This window comes from Torulaspora globosa, chromosome 3 (genome assembly GCF_014133895.1).
Source record: "Torulaspora globosa chromosome 3, complete sequence".
Classification (NCBI taxonomy): Eukaryota; Fungi; Ascomycota; class Saccharomycetes; order Saccharomycetales; family Saccharomycetaceae; genus Torulaspora; species Torulaspora globosa.
The window spans coordinates 970,993-987,261 of record NC_050729.1 but is presented as its reverse complement, the minus strand read 5'-3'; the positions used below and the strand labels follow the sequence as shown (position 1 = coordinate 987,261).

Here is a 16,269-nt window from a genome sequence, read left to right as displayed (position 1 = left end):
GTCCGATGAACGGTGGTTTAGGCTTAGCACTAACTGCGGGATCCGTTAATTCAGCCGAATTGCTTGATATCTGCTCCACTCAGGATGTCTGATTACGAAGCATTGTTGCATTTTAATAAGAGAGCTGTGTCAGCAGAAATGATTCAATACCTGGCGTCAAGTACAGCGTCGATTATACAGATTAAGAAGTCGAATAATATGATTGATATTGCTCTCCCGGCTCCTCCATTGACACAGTTTATTCAAGGTCTGATATCGCACTCTAACGTTCAGACTCCAACGCTGATGGCTACGACGGTCTATCTGACAAAACTAAGATCGATAATACCGGGAAACGTCTATGGTATCGAGACTACCAGGCATAGAATTTTCTTGGGCTGCCTGATACTTGCGGCAAAGACTCTGAATGACTCTTCACCGCTCAACAAGCATTGGGCTTCCTACACAGACGGGCTGCTGCACATAAGAGAGGTTAATACGATCGAGCGGGAACTGCTCGAATACTTCGATTGGAACGTCACAATCACTACCAATGAACTGATAACATGCCTGACACCGTTTCTGCAGCCAATCAAGGAACAATTCCTCAGACAGAAGCGACAGGACTATCTGTTATTCAATGCCCCGGTGCAGGGACAGCTGAGAGAATATATCAATTCTACGTCGAAGGTGGGTCCCGAGTCGCACTCGCGTTCGTCCTCCAGCTTATCACTCCCATCGCTGGCGTCAACAGCTACTCTATCCACGGTGGATTCAAGAAGATCGCGCATGGCTTACAACCATATCTTTTCGATAGATGAGATGGACGAAAGCAGTCCAAATAAACTGAAGAGTACGAAATACGCTCCTTACAAATCTCCAGTAAGTGATAAGGAGAACTTCGCTGTGGATTTCGGTCGCTCTGTACCGCCTAAGTACTCAGTTGATGTCGCCAAGACACGACCAATAATGCTGGACAGGACAACGAAAAGGACACCGAAGAAAGCAGTCAAGAGTTCTAACTGGCACTCGATCTTTAGCTGATAAACAGCATTTAAATAACGTATTTTGCATTTTTAAGAATAATGGAGTTATGTTTCTACAAATAAAAAATAATCCTTACCAGAGAATAAATTTATCACTATCGCCCATTACTCTGCTAACTGTACAAATCATCATCATCCTGGGCATCACCACCAAAGGCTGCACCTGCTCCACTTGGATTAACGTTGTTGCCTGCTCCAGAGCCATTACCGGCGCCATTAACGCCAAGTGCTGCATCGTTAAAGCTGAAGTTGGAGAATTGTCCCCTAGAGGCCTTCATCTGCTGAGAGTACGCTTCGTAACGACGCAGCTCAGCGTCGGAGACCGAGCGCTTAGCTGTCTTCATGGCCTCAGCAAAATGCTCTTTTGTTATGTATGGGACGAGATCCTCCTGTTCTTCTTCTTTGATCTCTTGCTTGGTTTCTCCATCCATCTCGACATCTTCTTCAGTCTTGACGGACTTCTTGGAGTCCAATTGCTTTTGCGCTTCGATAGAGTCCTTAATGGCGAATTTGGCGGCTCTTTGGGCAATGTAAGATAAATCTGCACCAGAGAAGCCTTGAGTTGCCTTTGCAATGGTGTTTAGATCCAGGCCAGGTTCTAGCGGAGACTTTCTCAATTGAGCCTTTAAGATAGACAATCTTGCCGCTTCGTCGGGCAATGGAACATAAATCAATTGGTCTAATCTTCCTGGTCTTAGGATTGCCGGGTCGATTTGATCTGGTCTGTTTGTGGCACCAATGACGAAGACGTTCTTCTTGGCATTCATACCGTCCATTTCGGTCAATAATTGATTCACTACCCTGTCGGAAGCACCACCGGCATCTCCAACGGACCCACCTCTTGCTTTAGCAATAGAATCCAGTTCATCCAAGAAAACGACTGTTGGTGCAGCAGCTCTAGCTTTGTCGAAAATATCACGAATGTTAGATTCTGATTCACCGTACCACATGCTTAGTAGTTCGGGACCTTTAACAGAGATAAAGTTAGCGGAGACTTCCGTGGCCACAGCCTTGGCCAACAACGTCTTACCAGTACCTGGTGGACCGTAGAACAAAACACCCTTGGATGGGGCCAAGCCAAATTTGGTATATTGATCTGGATGCAGAACTGGATATTCAACAGTTTCCTTCAACTCTTCCTTGATTTCATCCAAACCACCAATGTCATCCCAAGTGACGTTGACGCTCTCGACGACAGTCTCACGCAATGCTGATGGGTTAGAGTTACCAAGAGCAAATCTGAAGTTATCCATGGTGACACCCAAGGAATCCAGAACTTCCGCATCGATTTCTTCTTCTTCCAAATCGATGAGATCCATCTTTTCACGAATTTGTTGCATAGCAGCTTCTGAACAGAGCGAGGCGATATCAGCACCAACATAACCATGAGTCTCTGATGCAAGTGCCTCCAAATCGACGTCATCCGCCAATTTCATATTTTTGGTGTGGATACGTAAAACCTCCAGTCTACCGGTAGCATCGGGGATACCGATGTCGACTTCACGGTCGAATCTACCGAATCTTCTCAAAGCGGGGTCGATGGAATTTGGCCTGTTGGTGGCAGCAATCACGACGACGTTAGACCTTGCTTTCATACCGTCCATCAAAGTCAACAACTGAGAAACAACCCTTCTTTCGACTTCACCATTAGTCTTATCTCTCTTTGGAGCAATCGAATCGATCTCATCGATGAAAATGATTGCTGGGGCGTTCTTTTCAGCTTCCTCGAATGCTTTTCTCAAATTCGACTCAGACTCACCAGCCATCTTCGACATGACTTCCGGACCATTAATCAAGAAGAAGAAAGCACCGGTTTCGTTGGCGACGGCTCTGGCCATAAGAGTCTTACCGGTACCAGGAGGACCGTACATCAGCACACCTTTAGGAGGCTTGATACCGATAGCTTTGAAAAGCTGTGGATGTCTGAGAGGCAGTTCAACCAATTCCCTGATCTGCGCCATCTGCTTACGGCAACCACCAATGTCATCGTAACCAACATCGTTCATGTTGTTTTCCTCGTCCTCCCTGTTAATGGGCTCACCTTCCCAGTGGATGATCGTGTCCTGGGCCACCACGGCAAACTCATCGGGCTCCACATCGACCACTTTGAACTCAACCTGTCTCATACCACCTCTCACGACAAAGTGATCCCCTTTCCTCACCGGTCTGTACGCTTCCACAAAGTATGGCTTTAAGAACACATCAAACAGATTACCCGTTAGACCCTCGATCGTATCTGCGATCGGCAACACTGAAATCCGCGAAGCGTATTTGATGTCCGGACAAGGGTGAATTGTGACCAAATCACCCAATCTAATCCTCAAATTATTACGAACCACACGGTTGACTCTACAAGCTCCGTCATCCAACTCATCGTCGATCAACACAATTAGTACCGTGTCTCTTCTCTTCTTACCCTTAACCATCACCGTATCTCCGCGGAACAACTCTAGCTTGTCCATCGTGTTTGAGTTGATCGCAATCACAGAGTTATCATCGTTGATAGCATCATCAACCAGAAGCATATTGTCCTTCTTCTTCCTTCTCAAGATTGCTGTAGCGGTAGCATCCTCCTTAGCAGGTTCTGCCCCAGAGGCATCCAAAAGCGGCTTATGTTCCTCTCCCATTTTTCAACCTTCGCACTATACGTTCAAACCAGTCTACCAGCACCTAGCAGTGACAGTTAGATCGGCAAACCAACTCTCTCGGTCGACATGCTTCTTATATACGTATGCTCTTACGAGTTTGCTTGTCCTATTTACGCCACCCAAACGCTTACTTTGCGCGGCCCGACCGGGTAACGAGAGTCGTTTCATATCACGTGATCTGCGTATTATCTAGCCTATAAAACTGATCGATGAGCTTGAAGACGGAATTCGGTCTCGAAATGGCTGCCAGGCTATTGCTCCAGCCTAGCGACAAGCTTCTTGTGCAATTGACCCAGTTTCTCGAAATCCGTCTCCTGAGCGGGCCATCCGACGATCAACCCGGTCTTGGCGTCCGTCTTTGGGATGAAATGGAAGTGAACGTGGTCAACCACCTGGTGGGCTATCTTGCCGTTGTTTTGTAGCAGGTTGTAGCCGATTGGGTTCTCTAGACCCTCCTTATCGACTTCCAAGGCGCGCGCAAGCTTCTTGGCGATGGGCAGCACGTCAGCTAGAAACTCGTCGGGGACGTTGTGCAACTTACCACCGTGGTACTTGGGAATTATCAACGCATGGCCTTCGGCGATGGGCTGGATGTCGAGGAAAGAGTACGCATGTTTAGTCTCAATGAGTTTGAAAGAAGGGATCTCTCCCTTGATGATCTTGCAAAAGATACAGGCAGCGTCGTGAGCAGCGGCAGCGGACATCTAGCGGCGGATACAACAGTGGCCTAGCTTTGGCAGGTGGAAATGCAGTAACCCGCAAGGCAGTGCGTTTAATACCCCCCAGGGTTTGGCTATTGCGACCACCGTCATTCAAGACGACAGCACTGAACTAGTATAACTGGACGTCTGCACTACCAAGAGCCGTTGAAATGCTGCAAGAAATGTCAATTGGTCTGGGGACACTGGCGACTCGCTCGGCGTCGCCAGAAACCCTTTTGTTCGGGGCTTACCGGTCTCTGCTGCGTAGACTAGACAGAGACCACCCGGGACTGGTTTTGCTGCGTATGTAGTGCATCGCTAGGCTCCAGAGCTAGATGCAGATGGAGTCCTGGAGGATTCTTCATCTTGTGTTCTTGTCTGGTTCGAGTTATCAAATTTTTCACTTTTATCATTGACTACAACCACGGTTGACGCTTGAAGAAATAATGCAGCATTGGATGCTCTGTTGCAGTTCTGGACGCTTTGAAGGTTGTGAAAATGCTTGGATCACGGTTTGCCAGACAATTGGTAAGGGTAGCAGCCTTGAGAGACTCCCGCTGTCGAAGCTTGGTCGTTAGAACGGCGTTGACTGGACATATTATCCCCGATGGACGTTTCTACTCTAGCAAAATTCAGCCAAGACTGACTAGTGAAGCTTATCCGTATGTTAAAAGAGATCCGAGCTTCAAGAAGCTTACAAATGAGGATGTATCTTTTTTCAAGTCTGTGCTCTCTGAGAGCGAGGTTCTAGAGGCCTCAGAGGCTGAAGATCTGGCCTTCTACAATGAGGACTGGATGAGAAAGTATAAGGGACAATCAAGAATTGTGCTGAAACCCAAGTCTGTCGAGAAAATCTCGAAGATTGTCAAATATTGTAACGAGCACAGACTTGCGCTGGTTCCACAAGGTGGTAACACTGGTCTTGTTGGTGGTTCCGTGCCGGTGTTTGATGAGATCATATTGTCTGTCTCTAACTTGAACCAAATCAGAAGCTTCGACGCGGTGAGCGGTATCTTGAAATGTGACGCTGGCGTAATCTTGGAGAACGCCGACAATTTCTTGGCCGAACACGGCTATATCTTCCCGCTTGATCTGGGAGCCAAAGGTTCCTGTCACGTTGGGGGTGTCGTGGCTACCAATGCTGGTGGATTGAGATTGCTGCGCTATGGATCTCTTCATGGTAGTGTTCTTGGACTCGAAGCAGTCTTGCCAAACGGTGAAATTCTAAATAGCATGGATGCGTTGAGAAAGGATAATACTGGTTATGACCTGAAGCAGCTGTTTATCGGATCTGAGGGTACAATTGGTATTATAACAGGTGTCTCTATCATGACCCCAACGAGACCCAAGGCTTTCAATGTCAGCTTTCTCGCTGTTGACAGCTACGAATCGGTCCAAAAAGTCTTTGTCAAGGCCAAGAAAGACTTATCTGAAATCTTATCGGCTTTCGAGTTCATGGACTGCCATTCCCAGGCGTTGACCAAAAAGCATTTGCCAGATGCTCCATACCCATTCGAAGACGACTATCCATTTTATGTTTTGATTGAGACCTCAGGTGCTAATAAAGAGCACGACGATGCTAAGCTCGAGTCCTTCTTGGAGAGCGCAATGGAAGAAGAGCTAGTGGTCGACGGTGTTGTTGCGCAGGATGAAACAGAATTGAAGAACTTGTGGCAATGGAGAGAAATGATCCCAGAGTCTTCTCAAGCAGAAGGCGGCGTTTACAAGTACGATGTTTCCTTACCTTTGCAAGATTTGTACTCTTTGGTGGAAGCGGCTAATGTGAAGTTGGAAGAGGCGGGACTCGTTGGCGACGCACCAAAGCCTGTCATCAAAGCGGTCGGTTACGGGCATGTTGGTGACGGTAATTTACATCTCAACGTTGCAGTACGCGAATATAGCAAGGAGGTGGAAAAAGCGCTAGAACCATTCGTTTACGAGTTTGTATCTTCGAAACATGGTTCGATCAGTGCAGAACACGGTCTTGGCTTTCAGAAGAAGAACTACGTTGGTTACTCCAAGAACAAGGAAGAAATCAAATTAATGAAGGATTTGAAGCAACATTATGATCCTAATGGAATTTTGAATCCTTACAAATATATATGAAGGAGGCACAGTCAGGATTTTCACCTGTATAAAATCTATAAGTTAAGCATATATTCATTAAAAATCAAACGTCCTTCTGTCTTGGACCGGCCTTGACATGCAAATCAACAGATTTTGCAAGTGACGCTTCAATTGCTGCATTATATGCAATGTTCAGGGCAGAAATCCGCCTCTTTTTAGACTCTCGACTGCTGTCGACGATATATGTCGGAATCTCGCTGATCCCAACGGGGTCCCGCCATACCATCTGGTAACTACAACAAGCACATTTACGACATTCGCTTGCTCTAGCAGCGTAAGAAGTCGTTGTCCAGCTCCAGACTCACCACCATCCGATGAGCCCTGTTGGACGTTAGATAGTTCTACTCTTCCAGTGTTGGCCTTCTTGCCCATCTTGGAACCTCTGATGTCTTTCGGTGGCCGCGATTTCACTTCGCCGGTCCTCCAGGCGTACATGTGCGGATGGCTGGCCCTTGCAATCCGCTTGTCTTGCAACAGGACCTGGAGCAGGCTTGCAATATCAGCTTGATTTTTTATAGCACAGCTTCTAGCCTGGAATTTGGATTTGCGGTCCACTAGCACTTCAGATTCGTTCCACAGCTGCATTCCCAAACTAGAATATCTCCTCACTCTATAGTTCCAGTTCGAGGTATAACGCCTCATGATTTCAACAGTAGATCTGCTTGCTTCAGTATATAACTTCTTCGCAAGACACTCACTCTACGTTCGCCCAGTCAAAAACGGAATAAATTGAATAAACAGCGAGTATTCGTTGGAGTGTTGCTCATCAAGGTGAAAGCTCGGCCCTCATCTCAGCCAAAGCCTTTATGTGAATTCTTCCTCCGAACCACAGGGTGATGAAGCCAATTTCTTGGCCGGTTGCCCTTAGAAGTAGACCATCCCAGGCTTGTTAGTTCATAAGCTACAAGCTTCATGGTTAACGAAGGAGCTGAAACACCTCATTCACCAAGGAGCTTGTTATACCCTTGAGCCCATGCTATTGATCAAAACCACAGTCTGCCGAGTAACTAATGTACCTGCTGGGACTCATGACTCAAATACTGAAGATCAATTAGCATCCTGGCGTTTTTCGAGTGCATCAGTGGCAGATTTCCGACTATCAGAAATCCAGAAATTAGCCGCCGAGCTCTTTGGGGACAACAGTTGAGCTTCCTGGAGGCTCCAACCCCCTTCACAATACTTAATATCTCTGATTTCACATAGACAGACAGTTTGCAACCAAGCATCTTTCTCCCTCTTGTATTAATTACCGCTAATGTACTACTAACCACGACTGCCACGACTCGGAAAAGGACCACTGGAGAAGGTAATGTAAAGGCCCTTGTATGGTCACCAATAGCTCAGAAGCATCTCAGCAGTATCTAGTTACGCCTAGCAGGGACAGAGACTTCCGATCATGAGAATGCTCAACGAAACACACTTATTGAGCTCTGAACTTGACGAAAGGGGGAGGCAGTAAGCTTATCTCAGAATGAACTACGGTGACGAGTGCTAAGTTACTTTCATGAATCAATTATGAGCGATGGTCAGCTTCTTCGCCCCACCAGCAGAGCTAGGAAGGCCGATATTAAGAGAGGTAAGAGGATTGGACTGATCAGACTGCTAAGCGACAGAGAAATGGTCCCTGGATGCACTCCGACAAGATCTTCGATACGTATCGTGACTCTTTAAGCTTGGTCACATTACTGTCCTACGCGGCGTACTAAACAAGCCTTTGAGTAAGGTTTAAACGGTACTACTAACAAGGCTAAGACGAGTGAGAGTGATGGCTGGAACGATCACCTTTACTGTCTCCACTCCCTGCAACGCAAAGGGTAAACCATCAGGCTACCGGCTGGTCCAGTATGCCGATGGTGGGCTCTCTGTGATTTCACATTTGAAGGACCATAATATGGCAGACATTGACATAAACGTGCAAGCATTCTGCTATTTGAAGCCCAGGAGTAGAGCCGTAGTACCAGATTGCGTTAATGATGGGTTGGTGGATTCGTCAGATTACATGGTTTTGGCCAAATCCAGTGGTTTCATCGAAATAATAAAGGACTTCCAGTTCAAGTCTCAACAAGGCCTCCCTTTGAACCCCTCTTTTGTCCTAAGATGTTCTCCAGAGGATAATGTGGACTTGAGATGCGATTCGATGGTAGCAGGACTTCAGTACAAAGAGGGCTTGCTTTACTGCTGCTTGTGTTCGGGGAAAATCTACGTATATGTGCTGAACCTGCCTCACGATTATATTCAAGCAGAAAACTCCTTCGTTATATCCCAGCCGGCTGAGTTATTTTACTCTGGCTCGACATGCCCTGATCTATCAGGCGGGAGGGATACACGGTCTTTGGAAGAAGCTACGTTTTATGTGAATATGAAGTACACTGGTAGATCACGATTGAAGCATATATGCTACTATCTGCTTCCCATGGAACCCAATCATTTGAGGGTTTCGCCTGCCATCTTCCTCTTTGGCCATTGTTACAAGGACGTTGTTATCTTCAAGCCTTCTATCTTCGTTGAGCTGGATCAAGGTGTAACAACATTTCGCATCAATCCCTTGGACCGCTTTAGCTTTTTTACGGCATCACCTCGCTCTGCGCTGATGATCAGAAAGATAATGCTTCCTATGGCTTACGTCGACTTCTTTATTGCATTCACTACAAAGAAGAAAATCGTCCAGGAGGCCATACCTGAGGAGATCAAATCATGGAATATGATTGCGCAGGAGAATGGGTACAACTCGCTGGTGAACTGGATTCTAGAGGAGCCTATTCATGATCTCAGCAATCTTGCAACTATTTTTTGGGAGGACCTTGCCAGATATGATGGCATATCGATTCAGCGGACTATAACAGTTTGGATACAAAAGCAAGCACATGTGAAAGATGATATATTTAAGCTTTTCCGTCATGGATCAAGTCCCTATGATAACGATTTTAGTCGTCGAAATAGTGCTGAAACACCAGTAAGCAATGCTCCTAGACGATTGACAAGACACGGTTTCGATAGAAATGTTTTGCGATCTCATATCGACTTACCGCATGTCATGGATTGGGAGCTGGGCTCGTTCGTACGTGATCTGGGAAGAAACTCATTTATGGCGGATTTTCAAGTGATACAATCGAACACCGATTCAAATGGTGGTGAACATGACGACAGGGAAGAAGAAGATGGAGAAACTAGAACGTCTTTTCTTACCGACAGTTACAAAGATATGGACGTAGTTTGCATTGACAGATATTCGACATTAACTGTATTTCGGCCTAGACAGCTAGATTTGGCGGTCAAAAGGGTAGATTTCCTTCAATACTGCATGAGATATAGCGGTGAGTCTTCTATGAGAGGTGAGGAGGCTCTTTTGCAGAGGGTGCTGAGTACTTTCACCTGTCTGAAGAAACTATTCATGCTTACGGAATCACTGTGCATGGCGCTGGACACAAATGGGGTGCTTTTAATAAACCGGCACCAATTATCGGAGGCCAACATTACTGAGCAAGTTACCGGTCAGGCCGTCAAAGTGGCACCTTTTAACATTGGCCTGATCAGTGACGCTGTGCTGATCGTCAACAAACTGGACAAGAAAGGCAATGGCTCGTTTGAGATAGCCTATAACTTATTAGTTACTTGCATCCCTGCACAAATCCTTGCCCTTGAGGGTACTTTTGTTCCAGGATCCAGAGTTGGTGAGATAATTCTTCGAGATTCACTCAAACTGAAGCGGAAGGATAGATTTGTAGATCGGATCTGTCTTGTGAGCTATGAGCCTTCGAGGCGAGATAGGAAACGCTCCTTTGATTTAAGTGGTCCAAGCATTACCAAGCGAACCAAATGGGAATAAAAAGATCTGGAGGCTAGGAACAATCGACTTGTTTGTCTACAGAACTGTCATATAGAGGGTATAATAGAATTTAGGAGTCACCTGTAGAAACGAATGAAAGAAGTAGACATGGATTATATCATATTCAAGCAACTGGCAGCATAATGGCAAACTCAAGGTAATTCAGCATACGGTGGTGGAGCGGAGGGCTCCATCTTGCCTCCGGTATAGGGAACGTGAGCGACTGGCGCGCCTTCTAGTAAAGGAGTTTGCTCTGTCTGGTTTACGTTCGCAATAGGCTCTTGGGGAGGCCCGTTTCTTCTGGGAATCTGTCTCTCATGATCAGTCCATCCTTGTTGGTAGAAATAGGCATACTCCATATCTCTCCTTAATGGACTTGAAATAGCAATATAGTAGAAAGCATGAACCATCCCTGGTAGAAATCCCAATAGCGTCAGCAGGAGATTCAACAGGAAGTCTGATGAACAAAGTCCTGCTCGTAGCATCACAGCTATTGGAGGCACAAAGAATGCTATGACATATAGAATGATATCCGATACGGTACAGCAGCACATTAGCGAAACAGTGACAGTTTAGATGAAGCGTTTAACACCTAGCTAGATATGTACTGAACCAGTTGAGATATGAAATGATTAAGTTCATCTAAGCCCTTTGGGTTGAATGCTAACGCCGCGCTACATGTATAAAATGATCTCTTACGCCATCAACTGCAATCGCTTCGAGCCATAGATCTCGACTGTAATCATGCTTGCCATCTCTCAAAATCGTGGCCTGCTGTCTAGTCGACCTTCTTCAACTAGTTGCTATCTCGCGAAGACCTGTGGTGTCGGCAGTAAGCATGCTGGCACGACCGGAAAATAGTGTAGGAATATTGCCAATGGCAGTCCTCACATGCTGGACACGGTCAAGCTGTCCCTCCTATGTGTGTTAAACGTGAAAGACAGAGATATTCCCGGCCGATCGGCCATAAAGCGATCTTGAGGTTGATTATGCAGTAAAAGTCTTGCGTGACTCGGTGATCCTGCTTGCAACTTCTGGTTAAGGGCAGGCGGATTATCTCCTCAAAGTACCGCTTCTGAACGGTTTATACGAATTGTAGTTATTGTAATCTCCTTGGTTCATCATCCGATTTGACGAGGGTTTGCCATATCTAGAGTTAATCATATTCTGCGTGAGGCGGGCAGAATTCCGGTTTGAACGTGGTCCGCGTGGGAAATCCAGAGGATGCGTTCTATCGGCTGCTGGAGCCAGCGTGCTCCCTCGCTGAACAGGCTGGACAACTTTCTCGTTTTTCCTATACGGCGGGGGATGGAAATTGGATTGCTTACGTTTCTTTGACTTAGAGCTGCCACTGTTTTGCGAAGAACGCGGTTCGTCGTAGAAGGCGTCATCGAACTCGTACGCGTCGTAATCAAAGTCGTCATACCTTGTTGCAGAATACTCTTCCCTCCTCTGCTTTGCCACATTCTTAAAGTACTGTCTTTTCAAGTCTCCAGAAAGGTTGTCGCCAGAGAATGCGCTGCCGTCTTCATTGGGCACTCTTGAGGACCTGCGTTCCATACAGTCGTCCCCAAAATGACCCTTTCGTCCACAATTATAGCAGTAGAGTCTGTGCATCGGCAGCGCCTTGTCATTGGCCTCGTCTTTGAGAAGGTAGACTCTCCAAATGCTTGGACATCTGTCGCGAGAGTGTTTCTTACTATTGCATAGGGTGCAGAACACTCTTTTCCATTTCTGCGGACATTGAGACCGATAATGACCGCCCTCGTTGCAGTTCGAGCATTTGATCGCCTTGGAGCAGTGTTGCGAATAATGATCGTCCATCGATCCACAATACGTACATATCACATGTGGGCAGTCTCTCTTAAAATGCCCTCTCTGAGAACAATTATTGCATTTCGGTTCAGCCTCCCTGGCACCGTCTTCATCCCCAGCAATGCCAAAATAACGGCCTTGTCCTCGAAGTGCTCTCAGGCCCTCTGGATTGGTATCGACTTCTTCGATAGATGGTGCCGGTAGCTTCGGTTCCAGCGAAGCTTCTAGCGACGGCGTAGAGCTTTTGACAAACGGCAACGTGTCCATGGTTTCTACTTCCGAAAGCAAAGACGACATGATCTACTGCAACTATACTCGAACCTTGGTGGCTCACCATGTGCAAATCCTATACTTGCTCTTGGCCTGCAATTTTTCAGATTATATGTCACTAAGCAACCAACGCTTGAAAAGTGACAGAAAATGAAGACACAGCAGCCAATCCAATACGCGATTAAAAGTGCTTGGGACGCCAAAAAGATGCTTGAACGTCCTTCTGACACGCTCTTTAGCAGCTTCAATCAGCTTAAATCTTCGAGATGAGCTTACGAATTTCGTTATAGTGAGCCAGGGTCGTTTTGTACGGAATGAGTCGAGCCAAATCTGAAAATTTTTACTAAGAACCACCAATTAGACTGGCATTGACTTCATCTTTGTGCCATATTGCAGTCTCTTCTTGGCTGTGTTATGCTTCATTGAGTGTGTGAAAGTGAGGATCGAGCAATGAGTGCGCAGCAAGCTGCTCAGGAGGTTAATAACCTGTCTTTGAACGACAAGAAAAGCGATCACAAAGCTGCTAAGCCAAACAAGAAAAGCAAGCAACAATCGTTGTACTTGGATCCGTTACCAGAATTCGTGGATGAAAGAATTGAGCTCTTTGAGAAGTTGCAAAAACAATACAATGAGAAAGTTGCCTCCATGCCTCGGGTGCCTTTGAAGATTGTCCTGAAAGACGGCTCAGTCAAGGAAGCCACTGCTTGGGAAACTACTCCAATGGATATCGCTAGAGGGATTGCCAAGTCGTTGGCTGATAGGTTGTGTATTGCCAAAGTTGACAATCAACTGTGGGACTTGGATAGACCTTTTGAGGGCGAGGAAGGGCAAGAGATCCGTCTGCAGTTGCTAGATTTCGATTCGGAGGAAGGCAAGAAAGTTTTCTGGCATTCTTCTGCTCATGTTCTGGGTGAGGCGTGTGAGTGCAATTTGGGAGCTCATATCTGTTTGGGTCCTCCAACTGACGACGGGTTCTTCTATGAATTCGCTGTCAGAGACAGTTTGAAGCCGGTCGAAGGCGAAGAAAGAACAGTCTCCCAAAGCGACTTCCCAAATTTGGAAGGCGTTGCTAAGGACGTCATCAAGCAGAAGCAAAAGTTCGAGAGGCTGGTCATGTCCAAGGAGGATCTGCTCAAGATGTTTCATTATTCTAAATACAAGACGTATCTGGTCAACACAAAAGTTCCAGACGGTGGCTCTACCACTGTTTACCGTTGCGGTACCTTGATTGACCTCTGTGTCGGTCCACATATTCCAAACACTGGGCGTATCAAGGCTTTCAAATTGCTCAAGAACTCTTCATGTTACTTCCTGGGTGACTCCAACAACGATTCCCTGCAAAGAGTGTACGGTATTGCTTTTCCAGACAAGAAGCTAATGGACGCCCACATGAAATTCTTGGCGGAAGCCTCCATGAGAGATCACAGGAAGATTGGTAGGGAGCAGGAGCTATTTGTGTTCCATGAATGGTCTCCAGGTTCGTGTATCTGGCTGCCACATGGTGCCAGAATTTACAACAAGTTGGTTGACTTCATGAAAACGGAATACCACAAGAGAGGTTACGAAGAAGTTATTACACCAAACATGTACAATTCTAAGTTGTGGGAAACTTCCGGTCACTGGGGCAACTACAAGGAGAACATGTTTACCATCGACATTGAAAAGGAAAGTTTTGGTCTAAAGCCCATGAACTGTCCCGGTCACTGTTTGTTGTTCAAAGCTAGAGAACGTTCATACAGAGAACTGCCATGGAGAGTTGCTGACTTTGGTGTTCTTCACAGAAATGAATTCTCAGGTGCCCTCTCCGGTTTGACTCGTGTCAGAAGGTTCCAACAGGATGACGCTCACATCTTCTGTACTCCGGATCAAATTGAGGAAGAATTTGAGAAAATTTTTGATTTCTTGCAATATGTCTACGGCGTCTTCGGCTTCGAGTTTAAGATGGAATTGTCAACCAGACCTGAGAACTATGTTGGAGATATAGAAACCTGGAACAAAGCCGAATCTAAATTGGAATCTGCTTTGAGGAAATGGGGAGGTAAGTGGGAATTAAATCCTGGTGATGGTGCTTTCTATGGTCCAAAGATTGATATTATGATTTCTGACGCTTTGAGAAGATGGTATCAGTGCGCCACCATGCAATTGGATTTCCAATTGCCAAACAGATTCGAGCTGGAGTACAAAGCCAAGGACAACAAGGATAATGAGTCAGCGAATGAAAACTACGAGAGACCAGTGATGATTCATCGTGCTATCCTCGGTTCTGTTGAGAGAATGACTGCTATCTTGATTGAGCATTATGCTGGCAAATGGCCATTTTGGTTGTCCCCACGTCAAGTTCTGCTCGTCCCGGTCGGCGTGAAATATCAAGAGTACGCTCAACAAGTTCGCGATAAACTACATAACGCTGGCTTCTATGCCGACGTCGATTTATCTGGTAACACTTTACAAAAGAAAGTTAGAAGCGGTCAAATGTTGAAATACAACTTCATTTTCATTGTTGGTGAGCAAGAAATGACCGAAAACTCGGTAAACATCAGAAACAGAGATATCATTGAGCAACAGGGTAAGAATGCCACCGTAAACGTCGATACCGTTATAGAGCAATTGAAGAGGTTGGCAGATGAGAAGAGAGTCGACAATGTCTTATCCTGATTCACAAGCGAAAAACATGTATTTCGGATTTTCTCTAGAGTCATAAATTCTACATATGCGTTAATAATGGCCATAACTTCAGAACATAAAGTCATCATGTAGGGATAGAAGTTCGAGCGCCTTCATCCTCAGCTCAAAGCTCATCATCTTCTCCCTTTCGTTCCCTCTCTAAGAGAGCATCGAACTCAGACTGAGTAGGATGGTCAAGAGATAAGACGTCCTCTTTCTCGTCTCGATCTTCCGGCGTGGAGTGTAGCCTGCTTGGCTTCGAGCCATTGTGCTGCCGTACTCTATCCCATGAGGAGCCGGGAGCATTCGTGGATTGACGGACGGCGTCCCAGGAAGACCTTGAAGCGGCTTCTTCACCGTTGGGGGCCGTGTTGGACCCCGGCCAGGTGTCCTTTTTATCGAACGCCGGGCCCGAATACAGCTGCAGCGGATCTCTTTGGTTCATGAACGAGCTTGGGCGACCACTGGTGCCGCTCTTGAGCTGCTCCAACTTCACCTCAGGGTTGGGAAGCCTTCTACCAGGGTTCTGGTAAGTCATGTAAAAATAAGCAGCCCATTTGGCAGGAAACCCGCCGTCAAGTAGCTTCATCATCTCGTACTGTCTTTGCAGACTGGTTTTCGACTCGGGAGTTGCTTCTTCGTCATGCTCCTCGTAGCTGCTTCTACTAGCCAGGCTCCCATCGGGATCCAAACCAGCCAGCTTACGCGAGTACATGTACTTCCCAGCCCAACGCGTGGTGACAAACATCGCCAGCAACCCCAGCATGAAGTTCCTAGGCACACGAACGCCTCTGACCGCATTAGTCTTGTAATACCGGTATGCGAACGGTGGTAAAAACACACAGGAAAAGCCAAGCCAGCCCCCCAGGAACTGCGCTCTGGCAATCGATTGGTAGGCCTTCGAGAGCTCTAATCTGTCCCTGGCATCCAATTGCTCATCCCTCTTGTAAAAGTCAACGGCCGATTTGTACGCATCTTGAAACCACGGTTTGCTGAGTAACTCAGCCTTCTCCGACGAACTTGAATCCTCACCCATGTTGTTGCTAGCTTCAGGCAGAAACGCTCAGTACAACGGTAGCCAACGCAGCGAGTCCACTATCCTTAGGGTGTCTTGTACAAGAACTTCGCTTCGCAATGAAAGAAGCCCCGACCTTATAGCGTCTTGATACTACACAGCACAGACAGACACCACA

At 46.5% G+C, this 16,269-nt stretch overlaps 10 protein-coding genes across 10 annotated transcripts; 4 read left to right on the top strand and 6 right to left on the bottom strand.

Moving 5' to 3' along the window:
- Nucleotides 1–84: 84 nt before the first annotated feature.
- On the top strand, nucleotides 85–1,023 carry PCL2 (cyclin PCL2; the record flags this gene model as incomplete). The annotated part of the gene is made up of 1 exon (XM_037283148.1): nucleotides 85–1,023. The coding sequence occupies one exon, from the start codon at nucleotides 85–87 to the stop codon at nucleotides 1,021–1,023; it is 939 nt and encodes a 312-aa protein (XP_037139044.1).
- Nucleotides 1,024–1,138: 115 nt separating this feature from the next.
- CDC48 (AAA family ATPase CDC48) lies at nucleotides 1,139–3,652 on the bottom strand (the record flags this gene model as incomplete). Its single annotated transcript, XM_037283147.1, has 1 exon — nucleotides 1,139–3,652. The coding sequence occupies one exon, from the start codon at nucleotides 3,650–3,652 to the stop codon at nucleotides 1,139–1,141; it is 2,514 nt and encodes an 837-aa protein (XP_037139043.1).
- Nucleotides 3,653–3,924: 272 nt separating this feature from the next.
- Nucleotides 3,925–4,377, bottom strand: HNT1 (adenosine 5'-monophosphoramidase; the record flags this gene model as incomplete). Its single annotated transcript, XM_037283146.1, has 1 exon — nucleotides 3,925–4,377. One exon carries the CDS (start codon nucleotides 4,375–4,377, stop codon nucleotides 3,925–3,927), a length of 453 nt encoding a protein of 150 aa, XP_037139042.1.
- Nucleotides 4,378–4,872: 495 nt separating this feature from the next.
- On the top strand, nucleotides 4,873–6,480 carry DLD2 (D-lactate dehydrogenase; the record flags this gene model as incomplete). The annotated part of the gene is made up of 1 exon (XM_037283145.1): nucleotides 4,873–6,480. The coding sequence occupies one exon, from the start codon at nucleotides 4,873–4,875 to the stop codon at nucleotides 6,478–6,480; it is 1,608 nt and encodes a 535-aa protein (XP_037139041.1).
- A 153-nt stretch (nucleotides 6,481–6,633) lies between these two features.
- On the bottom strand, nucleotides 6,634–7,143 carry HG536_0C05340 (uncharacterized protein; the record flags this gene model as incomplete). Its single annotated transcript, XM_037283144.1, has 1 exon — nucleotides 6,634–7,143. One exon carries the CDS (start codon nucleotides 7,141–7,143, stop codon nucleotides 6,634–6,636), a length of 510 nt encoding a protein of 169 aa, XP_037139040.1.
- Nucleotides 7,144–8,266: 1,123 nt separating this feature from the next.
- Nucleotides 8,267–10,327, top strand: GID12 (Gid12p; the record flags this gene model as incomplete). Its single annotated transcript, XM_037283143.1, has 1 exon — nucleotides 8,267–10,327. The coding sequence occupies one exon, from the start codon at nucleotides 8,267–8,269 to the stop codon at nucleotides 10,325–10,327; it is 2,061 nt and encodes a 686-aa protein (XP_037139039.1).
- Nucleotides 10,328–10,479: 152 nt separating this feature from the next.
- Nucleotides 10,480–10,881, bottom strand: SNA4 (Sna4p; the record flags this gene model as incomplete). The annotated part of the gene is made up of 1 exon (XM_037283142.1): nucleotides 10,480–10,881. The coding sequence occupies one exon, from the start codon at nucleotides 10,879–10,881 to the stop codon at nucleotides 10,480–10,482; it is 402 nt and encodes a 133-aa protein (XP_037139038.1).
- Nucleotides 10,882–11,380: 499 nt separating this feature from the next.
- Nucleotides 11,381–12,439, bottom strand: HG536_0C05310 (zinc finger CCHC domain-containing protein; the record flags this gene model as incomplete). Its single annotated transcript, XM_037283141.1, has 1 exon — nucleotides 11,381–12,439. The coding sequence occupies one exon, from the start codon at nucleotides 12,437–12,439 to the stop codon at nucleotides 11,381–11,383; it is 1,059 nt and encodes a 352-aa protein (XP_037139037.1).
- A 423-nt stretch (nucleotides 12,440–12,862) lies between these two features.
- Nucleotides 12,863–15,067, top strand: THS1 (threonine--tRNA ligase THS1; the record flags this gene model as incomplete). Its single annotated transcript, XM_037283140.1, has 1 exon — nucleotides 12,863–15,067. One exon carries the CDS (start codon nucleotides 12,863–12,865, stop codon nucleotides 15,065–15,067), a length of 2,205 nt encoding a protein of 734 aa, XP_037139036.1.
- A 133-nt stretch (nucleotides 15,068–15,200) lies between these two features.
- RCI37 (Rci37p) lies at nucleotides 15,201–16,112 on the bottom strand (the record flags this gene model as incomplete). The annotated part of the gene is made up of 1 exon (XM_037283139.1): nucleotides 15,201–16,112. The coding sequence occupies one exon, from the start codon at nucleotides 16,110–16,112 to the stop codon at nucleotides 15,201–15,203; it is 912 nt and encodes a 303-aa protein (XP_037139035.1).
- Between the last annotated feature and the right edge of the window lie 157 nt (nucleotides 16,113–16,269).